General features: G+C 41.5%; 1 protein-coding gene across 1 annotated transcript in view; it reads right to left on the bottom strand.

The window, feature by feature from the left end:
• AOPEP (aminopeptidase O (putative)) overlaps positions 1 to 26,146 on the bottom strand; it is a 382,025-nt gene that overhangs the window by 61,002 nt on the left and 294,877 nt on the right. The window contains exons 11-12 of the mRNA XM_024132866.3: positions 23,091 to 23,153; positions 22,609 to 22,683 (exon numbers count right to left, since the gene is read on the bottom strand). Coding sequence (XP_023988634.1) covers positions 22,609 to 22,683; positions 23,091 to 23,153 — 138 coding nt within the window. The remainder of the gene's footprint in view (positions 1 to 22,608; positions 22,684 to 23,090; positions 23,154 to 26,146) is intronic.

The following is a 26,146-nucleotide window of genomic DNA, read 5'->3' as shown; positions in this document are numbered from 1 at the left end:
GACTACAAGCTCAACACACAAGTCACAAGGTGAGCTGGTAGCATACCCTCAGATCTTGAAATGGATGTCAGTTTGATTCCCATTGAGAGAAGAAGAGGAAAAACAGCACAGCTGCTGCCACTTTTTACATCGACTGTCACATACAGAAAGTCAAAGGGAAAAGGAGTCATCCACAAGCCCTCATTACCCAGTCCAGCCATCCATTCATGAGACAGTGGTATCAGATTGCAGTCTGTATTTACAAAAGTTTACTCCAGTACACTGGGGATTGTTTTCAAACAGATTTGGTTAAGGTATACAAGTCCTGGGGAAAGCCTGGGGAAAGCCAGGACTACAGCTGCAGTTAAATGCTGAATTCCAGTACTTGTCAGTCAAGTTACCTTTTAGGAAAAGTACAGATCTTTCCAAAAAGGCAGAATTTCAAAATTGCTGAATTCAATTAAATTTTTTTAAAACAGTAACCTGAATGAACCACCTTTGAAGTCACAAAGTAGAAGTGACAAATAAAAACATGCTCTCACTCTTTTTCAATAATTATTTTCACCAAAAAATTTAAATGACAAATACCAAAATATTAAGAGTAAGTTGCTCTCTGGATAACTGGATTACTGGTAGTTTTCAATTTTCTTCTTTACACCTTCTTAGATTTCCTAGATTTTCTCTAATCGACAGTATCACTTTTATAATGAGAAAAAAATGTTAATTTCCTTGGCTCATGGTTTGTTTGAAACTAGAAGGCGGGGAACTAAATATACTGAACTGAAATAAAAAGACAGGAAAGGTGCCACACCAGAAAACAAAACTTAGTTCCCCTGTGCAGAAATTGGAACATACCACAACTGCAACAGTCAACTTGGCATTCAATCTAGATTTTAACAATTTGAGCAACATGAACTGGTGTCCCCAGGGAGCCTACCCAATCAGCCCAATTGGGCATGCTGTAGCCTATGCTGCCCTGTGGTAGCACTCAGATTTAATCAAGGCACTCTCAAAGGTATATGCTAATAAGGCTTAGTGGAAACTCAAGTTTTTATGTTAACAGGGGCTTGGTTATCACAAATGAAACCAAATTAAAATTAATTCTAACCTCCTGCCCCTGAGTAAACCTTTCTCAGGAGTTTTCATGATACGGCTGAATTAACTTCTTTCCTCTTCACCGTGTCCCTGATAAGCTGCTGGAGAAGGTGCTTATAATCCAAAATATCGGTAACAAACACAAGAAGGAGGAGAACATTATTAGAAAATCTACAAACTCTGATCAGTGCTAAAACAGCCAGTAAAATGCCACGTCTCTCAAACGTGGCATGACACGTGTCTGGCATGACACCAAGTGGCCTGGAGTGATGAACGGACGGCAGGTGTCCACAAGCTCAGGAGGACATTGAAAGCCCAGGTGGGTGAAATGCAGCAGGCAGGGAGAAGGGAGCTTACACCTGAGGGCTCCGACTAACTCTACACTGCTAAGAAAACACAGGCTGTGGAAGGGGCTGCTCTGGTGTGTAACAGGGCATGGCTCCTCGTCAGGTACACACACCCACAAAAAGGCAAAGGCCAGGAAAGTTGAGACTGGTAAAACGATTTAATGTCTGCAACACCCCTAAGGAATTCAGTAATGTTATCATGAGGCCCAAGAGCTTAATCCTTCACTCTCACCTCTGCTCTACACCTCTCAACCACATCCCTTCTCAAAAGTACGTGGCTGGCCTCTTGACACTGTTTCCCCGCTGAGAGGGCACATGGTGACAGGGATGATTCTGCATTGGTGAAGGCAGCCAAGTCCAGAAGGTTGCATCCTAGGGAATGTTACAGAACCCATTAGAGAATCGGTTTACAGAAAATGAGCACAGATCAATGACAAGTAGCACCCCCCCCAATTACCAGGATGCTTTGCGCCGCCTGCGTCACCTGAGAGCTGCTACTGCCTCCTGTCACCTCTGTCGCATCCCTACACACACACACACATTTCGGTAATATGAACCAAAAACCTATCGTAACTTGGGGCCCATGGCTCTCATGATAATACAAACAATGCCTCACTTCTAACACTATCTTGAAATGAGGGGCTTCCCTGGTGGCGCAGTAGTTGAGAGTCCGCCTGCCGATGCGGGGGACATGGGTTCGTGCCCCGGTCCGGGAAGATCCCACATGCCGCAGCGCGTCGAGGCCCGTGAGCCATGGCTGCCGAGCCTGCGCATCCGGAGCCTGTGCTCCACAACGGGAGAGGCCACAACAGTGAGAGGACCGCGTACCGCAAAAAAAAAAAAGAAATGAAAATTTTTAAAATTAATTAATTAATTATTTTTTGGCTGCACTGGGTCTTCATTGCTGTGTGCGGGCTTTCTCTAGTTGCAGTGAGTGGGGGCTACTCTTCATTGTGGTGCGTGGGCTTCTCATTGCAGTGGCTTCTCTTGTTGCAGAGCTAGGCGCTCTAGGTGCGCTGGCTTCAGCAGTTGTGGCACACAGGCTCAGTAGTTGTGGCGCACCGGCTTAGCTGCTCCACAGCATGTGGGACCTTCCCGGACCAGGGCTTGAACCCGTGTCCCCTGCATTGGCAGGTAGATTCTTAACCACTGCGCCACCAGGGAAGTCCTTGAAATGAAATTCTTAAATACCGTAACTCACATAACACATATGATGCGGGGACCTTAATAGAATGCCTCATCTCTAACATAAAGGAAAATTAAAAGGAAAGTGGGTCAGAATGCATTAATACGGATTTCAGTATTTCCAAGCCTGAATACCCTATAAGACATAATGAAGCAATGAGAGGCCTAGGGAATCCCCATAAACACACAGCTATTAACACAAACTGAAGTAGGTGTGAGGTGTAGTTACTGATACACAAAAGCATTCCCACTGATGACAAGATTTTCCAAAATGGCAAACAAATCTCGGGAAAATTCAACAAAATATAATCTTCCCAGATTTATCTCGCACTTACATTCCTAGATAATTCAGTAAATATTAAAACTGTGCATATAAAAGAGCTTAAAGGTTAAACATTAGACACAGGTTTTTCACCTGTGTAACTCTCTAGCAGACACCTGAAGACTGTGTGGAAGGCAGAATAATTCCTCGCCATGCTGGAAACTGCTGTGCATTGCAGGCATAACGTTCCTGGACTGAGGCTGAGGCCACTAAAGGCCAGGAGCACCCCCGATCACTGTAACACCCACATCACCCCCATGGGGGTGATTCTGACCCAGGAGAACCACCTTTTCACCAAACTGCCCCCACAATGACAAAGTGCCTATGGAAGCCAGACTAATTCATGCAAATTGTATCCAGTTGAGGTTGTCTCTTCAGCTATCAGATCATAAGAAAATCATCTCTGCCACTGTATTTCCCTCCCAAGTAGACTTCTGTCACCTGGTGCTTGGGTGCCTCTCATCCTTTCCTCGTGTTAGGTGACGTGCCCTCCCTGAAGGGTATCATCTTTAAGCTGGTCGTTGCTAAAACCCACTCTGAACAATCACAAATTCAAAAGACAAATGGGCCTGTGACGAGTGTCCTGAGACTCACGCTTCGGCTCGTACCCAAATAGCGGTCATGAACCTCCCCCGTGATGAAATGTCTATTTTACCAGAATGCTCGGTCATGACTGAGTGTATGACTTACTCAGAAAAATAAGTTTATTTGATAAGCTCACTGCCAAAATAAAACATACCTGCAAATCCTAGAATAAACAAAATAATGAGCTACTTTCACCACTTGGTCTTGGAACGTGCACAGTAATCCCTGCCATGTCAAGTGATGTGATAAGTTCTTTCTGTAAAACTTTTGTGGGATCTCTGGAAATAGCCCAGATTCATACAAACATCCCTAGTTGCATTTTTAATAAAGAACCCTGAAAAGCTACCTAATTCTGTAAGCTAGAAACTTTACCATTATTTAAAGCACCATAAAACATGGTTCTATAGATACATGTGTCTACTCTATATTAAAACAGTGTATATAATTAGAAATATAAACTTACAACCTTTGATTTGAATAACAAGAGAAACTAAGAGAAGTGCAAAAAATAAAATCACTTCTAAAAGTAAACTAATGTTTAGACAATTAATTAACACACATACCTACACACACACCCCCTCCATACTTCATATTAAGTTTATAAGAAAAAAACATAATTAAATGGAAAGTTGTCAAACTATTGCAAGCATGCCTGGTGGCAGAACCAAGAGATTAAAGAGAATAGAGTACCAAGGACTACAACTTTAGTTAACATGTGTTAACGATGCTTGAAAAATTGCAAAAAACTTAAAATTGTTCCAAGCTTTCTTCTGTGCAGAAGAATATAAAAAATGAGTCAAAGGTTAAGATTATTCCTTAAATATGGCCTGTGATAGGGATGTGGAGAAACTGGAACCCTCATACATCACTGGTGGGAAGGTAATATGGTGTAGCCATTTTGAAAAACAATCTGGCAGGCTCTTAAAAAGTTAAACATAAATTTACTATATGACTTCTAGTTATCTACCCAAGAGAACTAAAAGCATATGTCCATACACACACAAAAAAAAACCACCCCAAAACACAATAAAAAACTCCACACATGTCCACACAAAAACTTGTGTGTGTGTTTAAAGATTAGCCCTAAGCCAGAAACAACCCCAATGTCCACCAACTGTGCATAGACAGACAAAAATGTGGTACAACCACACAATGGAACACTGCTCAGGAATAAAAAGGAACAAACTACTGATACACACTACAATGTGGATGAACTTTAAAAACATTAAGTGAAAGAAGGCAAACACGTAAAACCACATATTGAGTTATTCCACTGACATGAAATCCAGAAAAGGCAAACCTACAGTATAGAAAGAGAAAGTAGATTACTGGTTACCTAGGGATTGGGGAGGGGGTGAAACGGGGAGTGACTGCTAATTGTCACCAGGGATCTTTCTGGGATGATGGAAACGTTCTAAAACTGGATTCTGGAGATGACTGTACAACTTGGCAAATTTACTAAAAACCAGTGAATTGTACACTGACTTATATGGTATGTACATTACACCATATACAAGCAGTTTAAAACACGTATATACACACACAGAGCCTACAGCTGAAGCCCTGCACGGCTACAAAGTGTTAAATCTGTGTTTTGGTTGTCCCTCTTACTTTCTTGACTCCAGAGTGGAAAAGATGACATCAGGCTATTAACATTATGAGAACGCAGAATTTTGCTATTCAATTTCCTCTTTAAGATAATAAAGGAGGATGAGGGGAGGGAATCATACAGGGGGAGCAAATAAATCTGCTCTTTCCTCATTATGGAGTTCAAACCGGGTCACGGCCCTATTAGCTGGTAACCACGAGTAGCTTACTTATTACTGTGCACTGCCGGCTGGGGCAGTGCTGGGGTCTGGGAACAGAGTCCACCACCCCATGAACACAAGACCTTTGTAATGGGCAAAGCCAGGCCAGGCATTAGGCTACGCACGATAATGGACACGCTAAAACAATTAGGAAATGAGAAACTACAGAAATTCTTATGTTTAGTTCACATACTAAAATCTAGCAAGAGAGAGGGTATATGGGGATATATGTATACATGTAGCTGATTCACTCTGTTATACAGCAGAAACTAACACAACATTGTAAAGCAATCATACTCCAATGAAGACGTTAAAAAGAAAAAAAAACTAATATAAGCCACTTACCTCCCAAACCTCAAACTCAGGTTTCATTTGTTAAAATCAATATCAACTTAATAATTTTACATAATCAAAAACCTTAAGCTGGTAAAACAGGCACACCATGTATGATACCCTAAGACAACCTATGTTGCCTCCCCCCTCCCATCTCTTAAAGAGCCAACGTGCCAAGCACGTATTAAATAAACTCACTGCTTTACTCAGTCGGGCCTTACAGCCAATGTGCTAGCTCTGCTTTGCAGACTCATGGCGGGCCTCTTCGCAGCAGGACAAGGGACTGGATGGTACCGTTACTATAGACAAGGCGTGGGCTCTCTGGGGCCACGTCTGAGTGCTGTGAGCTGATAGTACTCACTGATGGAAGGCTGGAAGGGGCAGGGTGACAAGCATATGAACAGCCCCTGCTGGAAAAAGGGTCATGAAAGAGCTAAGGGCAAGGATAAGCTAGTCAGAGTCTCTGTAGTTTTCTGACCATCCACAGCCAGGTCACCAAGACTGCCCCTGCCACCTACTCACAGAAGTTCCCAGCTGGAAGCTGCAGCACATGTGCCATGTCCAGAAGACATGCATTTTAGGACCATCTCATACGTCCCTGTACAAAAGTTTCTGAATAGGAAAAAAAAAAAAAAAGTAAGTACATAAGTGATAAGAGGACCAATCTGATAGAAACGGCATGGAATTATTTTTAGTTGAAGTGGATAGGATCTCATGAAAATGAAATGTTGTGGAAAAGAGTATTCAGGCAGGAAAAAGGAAATACTATATTTATCCCCTTCTCTCCCACCACTCTTGAGCATTTCCTCTACTTTGAGAAGAAAGCAATGAAACTGTTTTCCCTCTGCTCAGAGACACAGTGACTCACAGGCACCACTGGCATGGGGAACCCCATGCTCGGGCACAGAGTACAGAAAAACGCCACCTGACAGGGGTCACACATATATACGGCTGCACACTACTGCGGCGCTTGGGTGAGTGGCACCCCCCTGGCCTATGAAATCCTTCCAGTGGCTCTCACTGTTCTGCCTGGGAGAAAATGGAGAGAATGTTCCAGCAGCCTCCTCAGGGGCCCACACTGTCCCTGACTGCTTGTGAGCCTGCAGCTGAACTACTGCTCTCTGTCAACAGAGGTAAGAATATTCCAAGAATGCCAAGGACTAACAAAATGACCAGCACTGTTTTCTTATGATTCATTCCCCTCGTCCACATCCCACTTGCTCTCTCATTCCTTAATCTCTATTTAAAATAAACTTCACAGGGGAAAACCAGGGATCAGGTGAGTAAAAGCAGCTACCTACATAATCGGATAGAGCTAGCAGGCTAATATAACATTTGACATGAAAATTATCCTGCATAAAAAAATACTTCCCTTCCCATAAAAAATTCAAGCATGCTCACAATTTAGAGGGCATGTGGAGCTTCAATCCTTAGCAACTAAAAAGCCAAAGTCAGTCTATAGGGTTTTGTCCAATGACCCTTTTAACTACTTGAAAATTATATCTAATTATCAAATAATGTTATGGTTTATCGATAAAGACTTCTTCCAAAAAAATATTGATCCTGGATTTACACAAGCAAGGACATTCTGAGAAGCCTTTTTAAAATCACGCAAAACCCATTACTCATAGTTGAGACAAACACTGGGTCCATTTCTTCTGTGTCTGGGTGGGTTTCTATAAGTAAGTCAGCACCTGGGGAAACTTACTAACTATTCCAAGCCAGTTCTACATAAGAATAATAGTTATTGTAAACTCAGACCTCTATAGTTACAGGGTATGTGTATGGGGATATCTCAACACTTGTCTTTAAAAGCTTCCTGGAATTACACGGGGCTCAGGACACCAGCAAGCACTGTATTTCTTGATGGCCAGGCTTTTTGCAAATTGAGATCACTTTAACTAAGACCTGAACCCAAATCAATAAAACTGCTCTGATGATTTCAACTAAAATTCTCTTTGGAGGATCCCTGTGGAAACTTCCAACAGAATGTGAGGTAGTATTTCCCTGAGGCAGAGTGGCCCCAAACAGCAGATTCCTGTGTCAGCTTGGGAAACAGGTGCACCTCTAGGCATGGCTGGGACCTGCGAGGGAAGTAATGGGGCTGCCTCCCCGGTCTTAACTCTGAGGATACTTCAGTTGGCCCGTCGACAACAGGCTGGTGTTCCAAACTCATGCCCTTAGGGCCATTCTTCCCGTGGCCACATTTCTTGGTCTATCCTATTGGTTCTCAGGGTTCCTTCTGTTCTCATTAATATACCACGGATGACAAATGACTTAAACCCTGATAACAGCATTGTAAAAGCCCATCACCACCAACATTAATAACTACTGTTGGTGAGCAATGACGCAGTGGCAGTTCTTTGCTAAATGCTTTACGGTAATTATTTTACCGGTGAGGAAACTGAGGCTTACACAGGCTAGTTTATTCAAGATACAAAAGCTAGCAAGGGGTGAATATGGGATTTCAACCCATCTGTCTGACTATGAATTCCATATCATGAAGGCCTCTAGGGGGAAGGAAATGTACTTTACGATTTCAATTTACTTCTGAGAGCGCAGATGACCCACAAGGCATTAGCTGCGGCCATCTCCAAAGTTCTGTGGTGGAGAGAGAAGTTAATGGAAACCACACATGTTCTGGGAAAGGAGAAAAAAAGTGTCTATCCACAACAGATTAACATTTCTCTTGCCAAGAAAACTAGAGTCGGGAAACTGCCTGGGAAGTAAATGCTTTTACAAATGAACTCTTTATACTGAGCTATTGTTAAAACTGAACTATTGTTGAAATAGTATTTTATTGTTCACTTATTTTAATTTTGAATTATTTCTGATATTACAATTTACTATAATGAGCTGTCTTTTTAAAAAAGGAAGTATTTTAAAATATGCTGTTAACAATTTTTCACAGGAAAAAGTGCCACCAAGAATAAAACAGATACACTTCTTTATTTTTAACCCTCATTTAAACGATGTGTCTCACCCTCCAAGATCACTTTAAAGACAAGTAATAAGAATACTGCAGGTCAAATATATTTATAATACATTCCCCTCCCCTTCTCTGTAACAGTGTATGATTGCAAAACAGGTCTGATACAAAAAAATTAAAAACCGAGCAACTATGAATACATTTTCAAGAACTACAACAATCACTTATGGTTATTTTACTCTCTTCTCCTCGTCCTGTTCAAGAACTTGAACATCAGAGCAAGGAGTCTTGCAACAATAAGTCAGATTTCCTCTTCTTTTATCTTGAACTTCATTAGGATTATAGCACTTCCCCAAAAAATCGAATGTGAAGTTAAGCAAAAGTAAACAAAAACGTATCTTTCACCTTCTATTCTGGAGCCAGGTTTGCTCCACCTTCACTTTTTCCACTGAGCCTCTCCCTAGGAAGGCTCACGATGACAATGACTTTGCATTATGCCCAGGGCAGTTCTAGGGAAGCATGAGTCAGAGGCAGACACAGAGGCAAACGGCGCTAGTTCTGGAAATAGCGGCTGCAGCTTTCCTCCAAGATGGGAGATCGTGGTAACAGTCTCGGCCCAAAACCTCCCCTGCTCATAGGTCAAAGACCAATGAAATGGTTAAAGTGTGTGTGTCTGCATGCACATGCACCCAGGCTATACGTGCACAGTGGTACATCAGTGATCCTTTGATGGAAGATAGTTCAGCATCATTTAGATTCATCTTATGATAATCTGGCGCTCTACGATTACGTAATGCTACTGTTGACCATGCCAGTGACTTAATCTCTAATAAAGACTCAAAGTATGCCAGGGTTAGCAATACAGGAGCATCATCCAGTGCCTTCTCTCCAGCAGCTTTCATTTTGATGGGAACGAAGGGAAGGGCGCCTTCGACAAGTCTGAAGCAGCTCAGTACCTACCTTTTCTCTTCACCTGCCCACTTGAGACACTATCTGCCAGTTGTATTGCAGAAAACACACAAGCAGTTTCTTCTGCAAACCATAATATTCCTATTTACTTTGTCCTGCCAACAGTACAGAGAGATCTGGGGGACTAAACCTTTTATAACCCAAGTTCAGCATTTATTAATACTGTTTTGGGGGTAGAGTTGGTTTCATTTGGCCTATAAGCAAATAGCCAATTCAGAAAGATTACAGAAAAACTTCACTTAACTTTAAATTTGCAATACATCAAGGTATGAATATATTTAAACATGGAAAGCAGCCTTGCATTTTAGAAAAATTATAATGTATATATTAAAAAATATCTGCACAGACTGAAGAAAAGGCATTTGTGAGAGTACCTTTACTGCATTCCAAAGTAAAATGGCTTGTTATCTGGTCACACTACTGTTTGATTACAAACAGCAAAAACATTTTCATGTCGAAGTTGTTTGGTCCGTGACAAACATCACAAAAACCTCAAATAACCTATGCCCTGTAAAGTTTACTAACAATATGAAAAGCAAAATTTCACATCAACCCTTGAAGACACCTGTCTCACCACATAGTCTTACCCGCTCTTTGGAAGCCCTGAGCCTGCAAAATCTGACCCAGTCCACACCTAACCAAGCCAGGATGGGAGAGTCTTCCATAAACCATAAAAAGGCCCTCACGCTGGACAAGTTTCTAGGCCACAAGGGGTGGCCTTGGAGGGGCAGCCTGAGGCTCCCAGACCTTGCTTCCTGCCCACCCCCAGGTGTCCGTGCCCCAGAACACGACAAAGACCAGCTGCACACGTTTCTCCTGGCCCAGCATCCAAAGCTGCTCCCCCCTCCTACTTCGAGGAGCTGCCCTGGCAGACAGCTGAAAAGAGCACGGGGAGACAGAGCCGGGCCTGGTCCCAGGCCAGCACTGCGGACCCCCATGTTCTCACATGTGAAACAAGGGTTGGAGTCAGAGAAGCAGTGAGGCCTTCCCCCAGTCTAACAACTCCAGTCCTGTACAGCATCCCAAATAAAGCGCTGAAGTGAAGCGTGAGTTGTTGAGCTCTCCACGAGATGCTCTCCCCCACTCTGTTCACTCTGTGGCCCAGCACACCCAAGTGTCAAGGACTTCAAGTAGCGTTCACAACATTTTATTCACTAGCACACTCCTCCAGGTGCTTGATTTATCATTTTTCCGGGTATTCTAGACAGCTCCTAGCTGGTGATTTTATTTTAAGTTACCTGAACTTTTTAGTTCTTTCTGATGTTCTGTGCAGCTGCACTACACAACGATGACATTTCCACAGATCCAAAAACTATGTTCTAAACTATGTTAGAAACTCAAGATGACCAAGAACCATTTTAGAGAGTATAATCATTTCAAGTCAACTACCTGTACTAGAATTCACTTTTTGTCAGGAAATAAATTGAACATTGCAACCCTGCCTAGTGAAAGGTAACAGAGGTAGTTTTCCCCTTAGACCAGAAATATACTGCAAAATGACAACAGAGGAGGAGGTATGCCCAATACTCAGTGCCATTCATTAGCGCATATTTGTGTAAGCTCCACCAGCCTTTAAAGGAACTTCAAATCATAATAGTTTGGGGAAAAGAAATAAAAGCAATGACTTGAGTACAAAAAATGATTATAGACTGATTTTAAAATGGAGCTTTGCTAGAATAGAAATCTTATCAACAGCCTGAAGAGCACTTTGAGAGCTTCCTGTTTGGAACAAGAACAATAACAATTTACCATACTGTAGTAGACAAATTGAAGAGAGATGCAAATGAAACAGTAGAGTAGTGCTGAGAAATAGGACCGGTCTTCTTGAATAAAGTCAAAAGACAGAGACAAAACATACAGACTTGTATGAGTACTACCGCTATATTTGCTGCAAACCAAAGAACAATTACAGGAAGAAATCAAGGCTGGTTTGGGGGGGGGGTTGTTTTTGTTTTGGGGGTTTTTTTGGTCCATAAATAAATTTAAGAATGTTTTCCTATCTCACTACTGTGGAGAAGGAAAAAAAAAAAACAAATGAATGGTGTCTATCCACATGCTATTAGGTAGTCAGTCTTTCACCATCTTATTTGAAGAGGTGCTCCAAAATGTACTAAATGCTCCGTTAGTGCCAGCTGTTTTAGATAAGACACCTCACTTAACTCCCACAAGGCTCTGGCAAGACGAGTATCCAGCCCCTTTGACAGGATGACATGTGGTGGTACAGTCATCAGGGGTCCACCTTGGGAGCCAGGCCCAAGCCACCCAAGGTCTGCAAGCCACCCAAGATCTGCATACTTGAGGAAGGGTCACCTCTCCGAGACATTAGCACCCCTCTGCAGAAAACAACTGGATTTCATCAGACAAAACTCCAGAGAGACAAGAATGGATCATTCTACAAAGATCAAAAGAAAGGCACACCTAACAAGGCTACGTGGACAAGGAGGACCAGAGTCACAGGGAGACAAGAGTCGGAACAAAAGTAGGTCACAACGACTCCAACTGACACATGAGGACTCTAGGCTCAGTGACTTATTTGGGGATCTTAGGGGAGACATTCAGATTTTCCATTTACTGCACTACTGCCTTCTGATCTGCAAAATGGAGGATGAAAGTTTATTAGCATTATCTAGATACTTACAGATCCTCACAAGAAATAAAAGCCTTAAGTATAAAAAACATGGTTTTTAATACCCATGAGAATGGCTAACGTAAAGAAATCTGACAATACCAAGTGCTGATGAGGAGGCAGAGACTGTAACCTTAAACATTGCTGGTGGCAATTTTTAGTAGTTTCTTAAAAATTAAACATACACCTACCAAAAGGCCAAGCCATGCCAGTCCTAGGTATCTACCCAAGAGGAATAGGTCTACATGAAGATAGTTAAACCACTATTCTAACAGCCAGACACTGCAAAAAATCCAAACATCTATCAACCAATAATAGATAAACAAAATGTAGTACATCCACACAACAGAATACTTCATAATAAAAAGGAGCAGGGACTTCCCTGGCAATCCAGTGGTAAAGACTCTGTGCTTCCACTGCAGGGGCACGTGGTTTGATCCCTGGTCAGGGTAAGATCCCACATGCCGTGGGGCAACTAAGCCCACATGCCACAACTACAGAGCCCTCGCACCGCAACAAAAGATCCTGCATGCTGCAACTAAGACCCGACACAGCCAATAAATAAATAAATATTAAAAAATAAAAGAGGGCTTCCCTGGTGGCTCAGTGGTTGTGCGTCCGCCTGTCGATGCAGGGGAACCGGGTTTGCACCCCGGTCTGGGAGGATCCCGCATGCCGCGGAGCGGCTGGGCCCGTGAGCCATGGCCGCTGAGCCTGCGCGTCCGGAGCCTGTGCTCCGCAGCGGGAGAGGCCACGGCAGCGGGAGGCCCGCATACCACAAAAAAATAAATAAATAAATAAAAGAAATATGGTATTCCTTATTTTAAAAAATGCTTGTTTGATTTATAGAAAGATACATAAAATGATCACTGATTTGGATATACACTTAATGCCATTTTTGTGGCCTACCTCATAAGTTCATTTGTTCTCATCACCAAAAAATAAAAGGAGTATATAACTGTTCTTTAAAATACTGTAAAAAAAAAAAAAAAGAGGTCATCTGTGGTGCTGAAAACACATGGAATACTTTTTGAATAAGAGAACAATACATCCAAAAATCACAAGAGGGGGCAACTCTGAAGAGCTCTGGAACTTGAAGTCACCACCCCTAACTCTGAAACATTCTCATTTCGCCTTGAAACCAAATATTTAGGGGGAAGGAAAAACCCCAAAACTGAAAGATGCAAATAAAAGGAAAAAAAATAGAGAAATAGAATGAAAAATTTACATCTTCAAGTTCAGAGGTAGCCTAAACTTGCTGCAGCACTTTGATTTCACATTAGTGAGTCAAAGAGAAATACAGCTTACCCTTGAACAATGTGAGTTTAAACTGCATGTGTCCACTTACACGTGGATATTTTTTGTTAGTAAATACTACAGTACCACATGATCCATAGTTGGTTGAATCCAGGGATGTGGAGGAACCTCAGATATGGAGGACTCACTGTAAGCTAGTTATACCTGGATTAACCTCCAAGTTGTTCAAGGGTCAACTATACCGACTTCACAGTTTCAGTATGTTCTTATGAAGACAATCTGAATTTTGAGAACAGAAATTATGGCATCCTCAATTCTACAAAATAACAAAAGTTGAATGAACTGCAGCAAATATTTGTATCCTGCTATTAGCCTGGACAAGGCTTGTGGATAATGCAAATAGCCCAAAGTGATATGACTTCCTTTCCTTATGAGATCCAAATTGCTCTGTATACATACCTAATGTACCTCTGATACAGGTTTCATTCAATTCTGTTTTCTTCTGTTTCTAGTTTTTTACATCTCAACTGTAAACTCTCTGAGGACTGTTTTCCATTCATCTCTGTACTCCCTACTCCTTACTCAGGGTTTTGTGTGTTGTGGATATGCAATGAAGTTAGTAAATAAATTGTTTAAATAAATACAGAATTTAATAAGCAATGCATTACACAGAATCATAAACAGCATTACATTTCTAGCCTTGGGTTTCCAAATCATTCTGATTCATAAGTGTCAGAAGAATTTTTATGATGGGTTCCAGCCTTACTTGCAAAACATGGATGCATTTATTTTTTAAAATCCCATATTCAATAAAGACACTAACACTATTTATATGTATGTCAATCAAACCCCTATCTGTGCTTACAAATCAGGTGAAAGCATTAAAATGGATTCAGTTAATTCAATTACTCCATTTCCCACCATAACTTCCAGCCTGCATGTGTAAAGGGCTGCTTTATCAAAACAAGGCCCAGGAATGGAAACTCTAGTCCAGGGTAGCCTCAGGTAAAATGCATCATATACTCATATCCTTAGTTTGTGCTACATTGGTTTAGATTTATTTATCACATGCTATCTGGTAAATGATCTTTGATATGTTGTGTGTTTTATCTCCCATGGCCAGAAATGACATATCCTGTTTCTTTGGCATTTTCCAGCAGCTTCTTACACAGGGCCTTATATACAACAAATCTAAGAAAATATGTTGACTGATTAGACTGATTTAGGTTTTCAGCTCTCCTCATTATCTGAAAAAATAGAGTCCTTTAACTTTTTTTCCTCTGCGCTGTTATATGCACATATAAACTAAAATCACATAAACCCAGAGTTTTGTGTGGGAAACTAACATACAACAGGAAAGAGTATGAGAAGAATACAATGGAGATGGAGTTTTCTAAATGAGATACTTGCAAAAAGCACCAGTGCTTTTAGGCCAGCAATTCTACCCAGGCCGATCAGGGTGAGTTTATTTACTGCCAGAATACAGACAGAAGACTTCAGGGTATCCATTTTAGATTTCTCACAAATATAAAGCCAACTCAAATCCGATTGACTATAAAATGAAGTACTGTAAATTTTAAAGTTCCTGACAACAAGGCACTTTAAAGGGTAACAAGAAAGTAAAATAAATTTAAAGCACTTTATATACAGTATCTCATTTGGTCTTCAAATCCACTCCCTGAGCAGGCAAAAACAGTTATCATTATTCTCATTCTACAGATGAAGAAAATAAAGCTCAAAAGCAAGTGACAATTGGGAAAATGGACCCACAATGAGTTACATTCAAGAAAAATTTGGGGAATTTACAGAAAAAAATCTGGGCATCCAGGAGAAAAAACCAGGTCACTCTGAGGAAAAGAAACGAGGCCACTGTCAAACTTTATGCAAGACAATGGAGGAATATATCTAGGATACTTAAAGAAAATATGAGCCAAGGATTTTATGTCTAGTTGAACTGACCCTCATGTATAAAGAACACAAACTTATAAACATACAAGAACTCAGGAATTATTGCTCCCCCAAGCTCTTCCTGAGAAATCCACTATAAAACTGGCTTCAAAAAACCAAAATGACTGAAGATCAATAGAAGGGTAGATGATGAGCATTAAATATAGACGGACTTGCAAAATTAAAACTAAGTGATTTTATAAAGGATACAGTACAATATGTAATGGTTACATGCTCTGACATTGTAGGTACAACTATCAAAAAGGGGAGAGGGGATGGGAAGATTATATGAAAAATACTATTAGTTTGTTGACTGTGTCATAGGTATTTATCTGGAAGCTGAAAGATAACACCTCAAGTCACAGGATGGAAGACAGAGTGGGGTGGGGCAAGAAAAGGTTAGTATCTAACTTTACTATTGCTCACAGCAGGAAATCAATACACATGAGCAAAAAAAAAGTGGACAAGAGGCAGAAATGTGTTATCATGTCAAAGTAACCATTAGAACAAAAATACATGCCTTCCTAAATGCCAAAAAATGGACAAAAGAGAAAAAAATGTATCATAAAACTGTAAATGTTAATTTTATAATTAATACAAATTGGCTGAATTGGCCTATTAAATAAAAGGATTTTCAGATGAAAGCCAAAGTCAAGCGACAACATAATTAGGTGGCAGAGTTGGGATCAGTGTCAGTTTTCCTGGCTCTGAGCTCTCTTTATAGAAGAGATGAAAAAGATGACCCACGACAGCCAGGAAAGCTCTACCAAATGTGCTTTAATGGAAACCTCCGTCATTAGAGAACAAAATAAAAACCTGGACATTAAAATCTTTTTAAATGCAAAAGTTAGGTATAACTTTATAGAAAGGTACCATTTGTGAGATTCACTCATCTAATCCATTCCACAAATATTTATTGAGGCTGTATGTGATCAGGTCCTTTTGTAAGTACTGGAAACACAAGGCTTGAGTGTCATTTTTCCTTTGTGCAGAGACCCAGAAATATAAATGAAATACATGTTGGCTAGACTTAAAGACACATGCCAGTGTCGGCCTCCTAAAATAGAAGATTAATGGAAACAATGACAGGCCCTAAACTACACTGACACCAGTAGGTGCTACTAAAATAATGCATCTTATTAGTGCCATATGATACCAGGCACAAAACAGCAGCTCATTAAAATGCCTAAGATGAGAATGATTGCCAAGTAAAGCATTCTGTCACAGGAATGTAACTAATGCTTCCTATAAAACTAAAAGTCACAAAAATTTCCTCTGCCCGCCTCCCTTTTCTAGCCAAACTCTTATGTTTTATATTAAAATGGCTTTCATCTCTCACGGCACATAAGAGTTGATGGCTGCTGGCATCAAATCTGCTAAAATCAACAATGGTGTAATTATCTGCACACTTTCAAGTGTTTCCAAAATACATGCTGGTTGAGATTTTCCTAACTTAGAAACGTATGCTTTATGTTGGTGGTCTAGGAATGTCAATAGCCTGGGTTAAAAAGAATTTTTAAGTCTTGCCCAAAGCATTCTTTTCTACAACAATTATTCGATTTGTTTGTAACTCATCTACCTCCACAAAGCATCTGACACATCATATTGCTATTTTGTGAAACTACTTTAATGGTACAGTTACATGAGTTGATACATGTAAAGCACTGAGAAGAGTGCTTGACACATGACAAGTGTCAGCTATTATTACAGTAACAGTTCCATTCAAATATTCTTTTTAAAATATGTGAATAAGTGCATGAGGGTAAGTGGATGACTTTTAAATTTTCCCCATCATGCCAGCTGAAAATGGGAAGAAATTTTAGTACACTCAAAATTCCCACTTTTCTTTAAAGAACTGCAGATTCTTAAAAAAAATCTACGAAATCGATGAAAACCTAATCCTGTAAAATTATACAGATCAGACTTCCTTCCTGAGGCTACCAAAAATACATTTTATCAGCAATTCTTCCTTGGTCCAGCTAAGGAAAAAAATAAATAAATAAAACAACCAAGATCTTGTGAAACCAGATCTAACCTGAGACCTGGTACAGAAAATTTAATAAGTTATGTATTTGTTAGGGATTTACAAGGAAAAAAGGGAGACGCACAAAAAAGCCTGAGTTCCAAATATTTCAGCAATAAAATAACGAATTGCATATTAACAGTGCTATAATTAACCCTTTTGTTTGGTTTCTTTGTAATTATTTTTAATAAATTATTCTGCCTCCTCCTATCACTCAAGTAAGTTGTCATCCAAAGGCACAATCAGTACAACACAGGACACAAAGCCACTCACTGATAGGGAAGGCGTAAGAGAGGGCGGCTGGTGCCTCAAGAGCTGTGACTCATTAGAATCCATAAAGCTTTTCTACGAGATCAAGTATCAATGAAGCTATTGTAAGAGGTTACAGCTATATAAATGTAGACTAGTTATGAATTCTCACATGGCAAGAGCATTTTCGAAAAGAGGAAAGGGCACCAGTGCCTGGGAAACCACTCAACACGAATGCTGCCTCAGTTACATAAGAGTGGCTGCCCACACCTACCATTTTGCTAAATGCAGGTAGTGCCTATAAAGAGAAGGGACCCTTTGGTTCAGCACTCCCTAAATTCATCTTGTGCCATTTTGCCAAGCTTTGTATCCTAAGAGCTCCAGAGTCAAGCCTAACACCATTGCCGACTGCTGTTACAGATGCAAGAAAAAAAACAGAAAATTTTTATTAGTCTTAAATACTGTTTTCCAGAAATCATAAACCAAATAGAAAACAGATCTTTGTCACAAAAGACAAACAGCAGTAAAGCCCTTTATTAAATAGTTTAAAATTTTGTACCTACCTTTATCATTTTGAATATTTCAATATCAGAATTGTAATAAAAACATTCTCCTAGAATGTGTAAAAGTTTAAAAGGAGCAATAAATGTGGCAAAATGCATAAGCCAAGTTGGATTTTAAAAATCTTCTGTGAATTATTATCAAGGTTATCAATGATTTCAGTTCAGAATCAAGCGTGTGGAAAGAACAAAAGAAAAAGCAGAGTGAAAATGGTCCAGAATTTAGGAAGGATATTATCACAAAGAAAATAGTTTCAGTGTTTTTCTCTCAAAGACTCAGAAAATAGAATTTACCATTTAGATCCCACTAAAATGGCCACTAAATGCTATAAATCCAGTTTCACAACCATCTTTCTAGATTTTCATGTTTTATTCAATATTTCAAGGAAAACTTCACCAAATTTTTAACAATTTTATGCTCATGTGTATTATTTTTCAGGTTCTGGCAGAAAAGAATAATTAAGGTAACTTTAAAGGGTGCTTTTGCTGGAGACCATTTGCACCTAGCGTTTCTTATGACTAATCGTAACAGAGGCCAATCTTACCTCGCCAAGACGCTTGTAAACAAACTAACACACATGAAGGAGCGCTTGTTAATAATAACAGCAAACCTTTAGTACTGTTGAATTTTCAATGTTTTGAAAGTATGCCAATGAATACTTCTGACATCATCATATTACTTACTGATGACTAGAAATGAGTATTTTTTAAATTTGTTCTATTTTCAGATGTGCATAAAGTAGAAAAGGTGCTTCTTTCGAATATGAAATTGGAATTTTCTTCCTCTAAAGAAATCAAAATGCCAGTCAGATATTTTCTTCAAATATATGATTTCATAAATTATTATCTAATCCTCAGAATACTGATTAAAGAATTATCAAAAACGCTGTATTATCATGTATATATTTATAAGAACATTATATTAGTCCTTAATCTTTCAATATGATAGATAATTTGTATTTATCTTTGAACCAGTTAAAGATAAAAGCAGAAAAAAAAAAGTGTGTTCTTCCAAAGCCAGTAGTCATTTAGTAAAATCTATTAACATTATTTTTTAAAATATACATTATACAGTTCACTGTGGCAATCGCCATTGTTAAACCCGCCCCTTGCAGAGCAGGCTGATCCATTCATCCTAGTTGTTCTTTGTATAGTTGTTCACATTCCCCTTGCCTTTCTGTTGCATAAATTATTCAAATTAAATAAAACGAACTGGAAATAGTGAAAAAGGAAGAATATCAGAATGTAAGGAGAAAATACCTGAGGACCAGAAGCAAAAGAGAGGTGAGTTTTGTAACTAAAAATGAAGAAAACAAAAAAACAATGTAAAGGAATTCAGTTACACCAGTGGAAAAAGGGCTAAAACATAAAGTAAAATGGAAATAAGTGTCAGAGGAAATAGGAGAAAATGCAGACAAAAGAATGACACATCTACAGAAAAGACAAGAAATGAAAATCCCTAAGACAGCATAGAAAGACAGTAGAGCTATCTGGTGGGTGGGTGGGAATGACACAACACAGCAGTAGGCCAGGAAAGGCCAGGAGAGCATTTTAAATCACTTTACCGGTGGTACCTCTCATTCACCCAGCTTACTTTATTTCATTATTCGTTATTTTAACCCACAGCTGAGCACAGTATAAGTTTGTTTTGCTTCTCCTTCTGAGTTCACTGAAAACCTCAACTAGTATTTCAAGTTACACCAGGTTATGCCTACCACTTAGCACCTTCAAGATTTTAAGGGGGGGGAAATAATCATTCCTGTAAGATTCCATTCTTTAACGTTTAACTCCTCACCAAACGCCCCTCTTCAGACTCTGGCCTTGCACCACTGCTTTCTGTTTTCCTTCCTCGAGCAGGTCAGTAAAAATCAGAGGAAAAATGTTATGACCCTAGCATAGTTAAATACAGACCAGTCATCCCACAAGTTCACTCATCAGGGCTGAATCCTGCCTGAGGCCTGAAGGTGCAAATACAGACTTAGGGGATGGAGGAAAGGGCAGCAGGAGGGAGAGAAAGGGGCAAAGACAAAGTAGGCAAATAAAAGCAAAGGCTAGATTTTAAATGTACAACCAACCAGAAACGACTAAAACTCATATTCTTATTTTACAGTTACATAAAATGAATAAAAGCAGAAAACGCCATAGTTTTATTCTAACGTTGCAGAAACAGTAAACGCATGAAAAAAGAAAAATTGGCTTCTGGCATGGCAAACATTTTAAAAAACTTACTAAACTCAATAGTAAGGTAACTACCTACATTCCTACGCATAACAGGTTCAAATCCCAGCAAAAAGTTAACAAATGACCTATTTGAATACTCATAACCACAGAATTTGATCTGCATTTTGGAATAGACACTCGGGCAATCAGAGGACACACCTCGGCTACCAGCTGCAGTATAGCTTCTGTGCCTTTCAGAACTTGTTCTCATGCCCTTGGCAGCTTATCGCTCCCCCTTTCTAAACCCTGCCCTTGAAAATATTGCATATGCTTTGCCTCAGTGAGCTCCAAACCCTCTCCCAGGTGCGGCAGAGGCAAAACAGTGGGCAAAGGGCTCAGCTGCTGTGCAGAACCAGAAGGAAAGACGGGAGACGCTGATAATTAATATTGTCTGATACAATTCTGAAATTTCCCACCTTCTTGCCCTGCCCACCCCCAGCCTCAAAGCTACTCAGCTTTAAGCTTCATTCCTGGAAAGGAAGCTCAGCATGATGGTCTCAACCCACTTCATTTTCACGTCCTCCTCAAAACTGCTGCCCACAATTTCTAAGAAAAGTCAAAAGTGCGTCCTCCCCGTAAGCTCCAACACAACAGCCTCTCTCAAGGAGAAATGGCTCAATGAAGAACTCCAGTTTTCCTGGAAGGCAAAATCCTCAGTCCCTACCTACCCTTCTCATTCTCAGAAGGCAGTGGTCAGGTCACGGGTGTCACAGGTAACGGTTACTTCAAATTCAGATTTCGGTAGTGATGGTAGCTGGTAATCCACAAAGATAAGGGCTTCCCCTTCTTTTATGCATGATACATTGTGTGCTTGGGTAATCTTACTTTGGGTTTACAAAAATAACAGCTAAAAAATATTTTTTAAAATACTAAATAAGCAGCCGTAATTCTTTTTCCTTCTTTGGACATTTTATGATCTCATCTATCCATTACCTCACAAACATTTTTAAAAACACCTAGACCATGAAAGTTAAACAAACATGACCTACCATAGCATGTTAAGGTACGGTCAGAAAACTCAAGCCCGTTCAAAATGACAACTTTTTCTATTACTGTTTAACTGAAGTGACATATATGACTCTTTGTTTAAAGAGTCACACTCTTCACACACTGGATGTCTCCTTACAAATGACTATAATCCTAGGCCAGTTCTTTTTGCAATTCTCTCAGAAGCTGCCCTTGGTATCCTTAAACGCACTCTGAAACTTTGGTATCACCTTCATTATGATGTGCTTTGTGCACATTCTCGGACGCTGCAATGCCCATACTAAGGCAACACATCACAGAAGTTGGCAGCAGTGCTATCAGCAAGAATTTGGCTTCAGAATCAGAAGTGATTCATCATACATTCTAGCAGCAGAAAAACATCACACTGCTATTTTAATCCCTTGGTGCTTTCAAGAATCAAAAAACAGTAAAGTAATTAAAGCAGAAGCAACAAAAATCTTATCTGCTGTAAGGTTTGTAAAAAAAATTATTCACTTTTAAGAGTTTTCAGTGAAATCGCTCAGGAAACAACAGACTACTTACCTTATTTCGTATTACTTATTACAATGACAAATCAAGTTTTGATTTAACACAATTTCAGGAGAAAACAGGTAGTCCAAACTTCTGCAAAGTAGCATACTGAAATTCTAAGTGTAGAAAAACAAACTTCTCATTTGCATTAGTAAATAAAATCTCTCCTAGTGTTTCAAAAGTAATACACTTCTTTCATCTTCTCTCTCCATTTTTGAGAGTACTCTAAAGTCTAAATGAATGAGTGTGCTACTGTCTCTATCACGACCAAGCAGAGAAACCTGATCCTGTGGGTGACTTATTCAGAACAACCCCCTTTTTTAGAGGTAGTTATATAATAATATAATACCATAATAAATACTACTGGTCTAATGCAATAATGGAACTCGCTTATGTCCTAACGCTCTATTTAATAAGCATGAAAGAAATCTCTATCCCGGGTCATTCTAACTTCCTGAGAACACAGTACGTTGATAAGTCACTAGAATTATCAACCAGCGTTCCTATAGAACTATCCAGATAAATCTAAGGTTTACTGCAAACTTTAAAATAAATAAATAAATAAAAGCTACTCTGTCGTTGCGACCAAGTATTCAGGGGCAGACGGGGAGACTGATCAAGAACTCCATCCAGTGCTCTCTTTCGGGGACCCCTACCTTTTCCAACACTTCTTCTGTCTCCTTTCGTTTCCGTTTTCGGGGTCTCCTGTTCACTCGGACCCATTTGGCGACCTGAAGTTCAAAGACCACAGGGCATTTTAAACACAGGACGACGGGTCCTGAGGGCCGCCCCTCAGCGTGAGAAAGAAACGATCGACAGCCTCAAGACATCATAGCCTTCCTCGGCTTCACCTGGGGGAGCCACAGGCACCCTTCGGGGCTCGCGGGGCCGCCTCAGCGCAGGGGGCCCTCGGGTCTGCGGCGAGCCGAGGCCGCGACCTTCGCCCCGGCCGCTCCCTCCGTCATGGGCCCGATTGGCCGCCCCCGCGCCAGTGGGAGCCAGAGCCCCCGACCGAGGGCCATCTTACCCACCGCTGCCGCGCGTCGCCGCCGACCGGGGTCTCCGCGCCAGGGATGCAATGCGCGACCCACCGCCCGGGGAGGGAGGGGAGCCCAAGGACCGCGCCGCCCGCACTCACCTCGGCGCTCACTTGCCGCGCGAGCCCGCACTCCGCCCCGGCCAGGCGCTCCCTCTGCAGCGGCTGCGGGGGAAGGGGACAGTCAAGTTTTTCCCGGGAGCCGCCCCAGCCTCCCTCCCCCGCGCCCCACCAACTCGGCGCGCCAACCCCGTACCTCGCCCGCGATAGGTGAAGGTGGGAGCCTGGCGCCGGAACCCGCGCCCAGGGCCGTCCGCCCCGCCAGCCCGCCGGAGAGCGGCGAACGCTGGAGGCCCGCAACACCTAAGGCACAGCGCGGGCGGCGGGCGAGCGCGGGGCCGGGGCGGCGGCGCGGGCGGCGGGCGGGCGCTGGGCGGGGGCGGGGCCTGCCTTAAAGGTATAGGCGGCCGTGCCGCCCTCCCCGCAGGTCGCCTCCGCCCCCACCCCCGCCGGCGCGCCGCCTGTGTTATTGTTCTCTTCGCAAACATCTTTCTTCTCCTCCCTGCGTCCTGCCCGCGCCCTCCCACGCGCGGGCCGATCCCCGGCGCGCGCACTTACCTTTCCAGCCTACAAGCCTGCGGGACCCCGGGTACCGCGAAAGGGCTTCTTGGCCGCGGTGGGAGCAGGATTGCTGCCCGCCGGCAGGCGAAAAGGCTTAGCGGCAAAAGCTCCCTCAACCCCGCGGCCAGCCTGAACTCGCCCTTCGGGTCAGAAACCTAAGTGTCCAGATGGCCTTCGCGGAGGGAAAGGAACTTTCCTAATGGAGTTTTCTCTGGGAATGGATTAGACGCCATTGAGTTGACCTTTTTCAGTGGCCCCTCCGGACTCCGGGGCGGTGGCAGGTGACCTCCTGGGGGAGAAGCCGCGAGCGCGTGAAAGGCGAACCCGAAGCTCCGCCCGCGCGTTGCTGGAGCTAACGCGCTCTGAGTGAGCGCGGCCGGCGCCGCGCTTGCTCGGCCTGTGGACCCCTCCAAAGCGACTATTAGAATTTAAGAAGGGGACAGTACGTCTTCATAAATAGGGGTAAACTTTCCACTCAGTTTATAGAAGTGTGAGATACCCTCAGTTTTTTCCGCCGACCCCCAAAAGGCTTTTTTTCCATCCTCATTAGAAGTGGGCTGAACCAGCCTGGGGGGTGAGTGCTTTGGGAGAAGAGTCGGGTCGCGCTCGCGTTTGCTGATGTTGACCATTCCTTTAACTTTATCGCATTTCTTTAAAGAAAATCTGTCTTGCCCTCTCTTTATTGCTACTCCATCCTTCTTTCAAGATCAAAAGCTTTAGATCAAAGCCAAGATCAAACTCACTACTTTAAATAGAAGCAACTTTGCCATGGAGTATTTTACACAAAGGGGAGCTTCTTAATGGAGACATCAGAGTGGAAAACTTTATTTTATCCCTTCATCCCAGATTCATAACTGGACTAACTTAAAATTACATTGATGATGCACTTCTGTTTCCTAAAACAAACAACAGGACTGCTCAAACGGGAGATTCTTGACTTGGTGTTTGTGTTAACAGGAATTAAAAAAAAAATAACAAACCTATGTAGAGTTAAATCAACATATTAACCGTTATTAGCTAAGTGCTATGAAATGCATGCTGGTTTGCTAAAGATTTTTTCAAGGTGTTATCGAATCTTTTTATATATAATGTACAACCATCACATACAATTTTTGTACTGTAAAAAGAAATGCACAAATATAGATAGGCTTGCAAGCCTCAAATGCACATCAATATAGGCAGGTAAAAATTACAAATGATGAAGTGGATTATGTAATTGCAGAGCTGCTTTGTTTTAAATGGAAATAAAACTTTGAACTATTTAAGCTTCCGTGCTACTAATAACAGTTCCAGAATCAATAGAAATCTATCACTGACTGACATTTCCCTTTACCCACTAGAATTTTTTTTCTTGGGGAAAAAATCTAAGATCCCTCTCTAAGATCCCTGATACAAACAGTTCAATATTGATGTACAGTGCCATGCCTAAATGGACCTCTCTTAAGTGTCCTCTGTGTTGATTTAGCAACAGTTTAAAAACATGTAGTCTTAGAAGAAACAAAAACCAAAGTAAATTCCAACAATCCAGCAGCAGGAAGAAAGATAACTATTGCAAATTAAACCTTATACAGACTTCTATGAAAATCTGCTGTTACAGCTGGGTAGTTAGTACTTGAAAGCTTTTTCCCCTTATAATTTTCATCTGGTTGTGGTCTCAAATACACACACACACACACACACACACACACACACACACACACACACACAAGATTGTTCCTCATTCTAAAAATCCCTTTGAGCCAGTGGAAAGATCTTAAGAACTGAGACCTGGGAACACCATCTCGGTGCCATTGACAGTCTCCTTTCTTGCTAGCACCCAGTTCACAGAGAATCTAACGGTTTCTGGCACAAGCTGAGCAAGAAAACATCCTACTGTTACTCTGCTCTTCTAGGACTTTGAGTGGGTAGCAAAAGCTGTGGTCCATTCTAAGTGCCTACTAACTTGTCTCCTTGTTTGTCCTCTTGGCCCCAAACCCACCCCCTCAATCCTTCTTCTCCACAAAGAAACTAGAATGGTATTTACAAAGGTAGTTCAAATGGTATCACTTTGCTTTACTGAGAATGCATTTCCTTCTCTTTTTTGCCTGGCTGGCTCCTACTTATTCTCTAGTGCTGGGCTTAAACAACCCTTCCCCAGAAAGGTCTTCCTCATTCCCCAATCCAAATTATGTCATCCCACTATGTTTTCCTATTTATTTCCTTGAAAGTAATTATCTTTTATAGATATTTAAAATTTTTTACTTTTATCATTTTTTAAATAATTTTTAAAATTATTATTTATTTTTGGCTGCGTTGGGTCTTCATTGCTGCGCGCGGGCTTTCTCTAGTTGCAGGGAGCGGGGGCTACTCTTTGTTGTGGTGCGCGGGCTTCTCATTGCGTTGGCCTCTCTCGTTGCGGAGCACTGGCTCTAGGGCACGCGGGCTTCAGTAGTTGTGCCTCGTGGACTCTAGAGCACAGGCTCAGTAGTTGTGGCGTGCGCGCTTAGTTGCTCCGCGGCATGTGGGATCTTCCTGGACCAGGGCTCGAACCCGTGTCC

This window comes from Physeter macrocephalus, chromosome 9 (assembly GCF_002837175.3).
Source record: "Physeter macrocephalus isolate SW-GA chromosome 9, ASM283717v5, whole genome shotgun sequence".
NCBI classification, from domain to species: domain Eukaryota; kingdom Metazoa; phylum Chordata; class Mammalia; order Artiodactyla; family Physeteridae; genus Physeter; species Physeter macrocephalus.
Note: the sequence above shows the minus strand (reverse complement) of the source record. Positions and strands in the feature narration are given on the sequence as shown.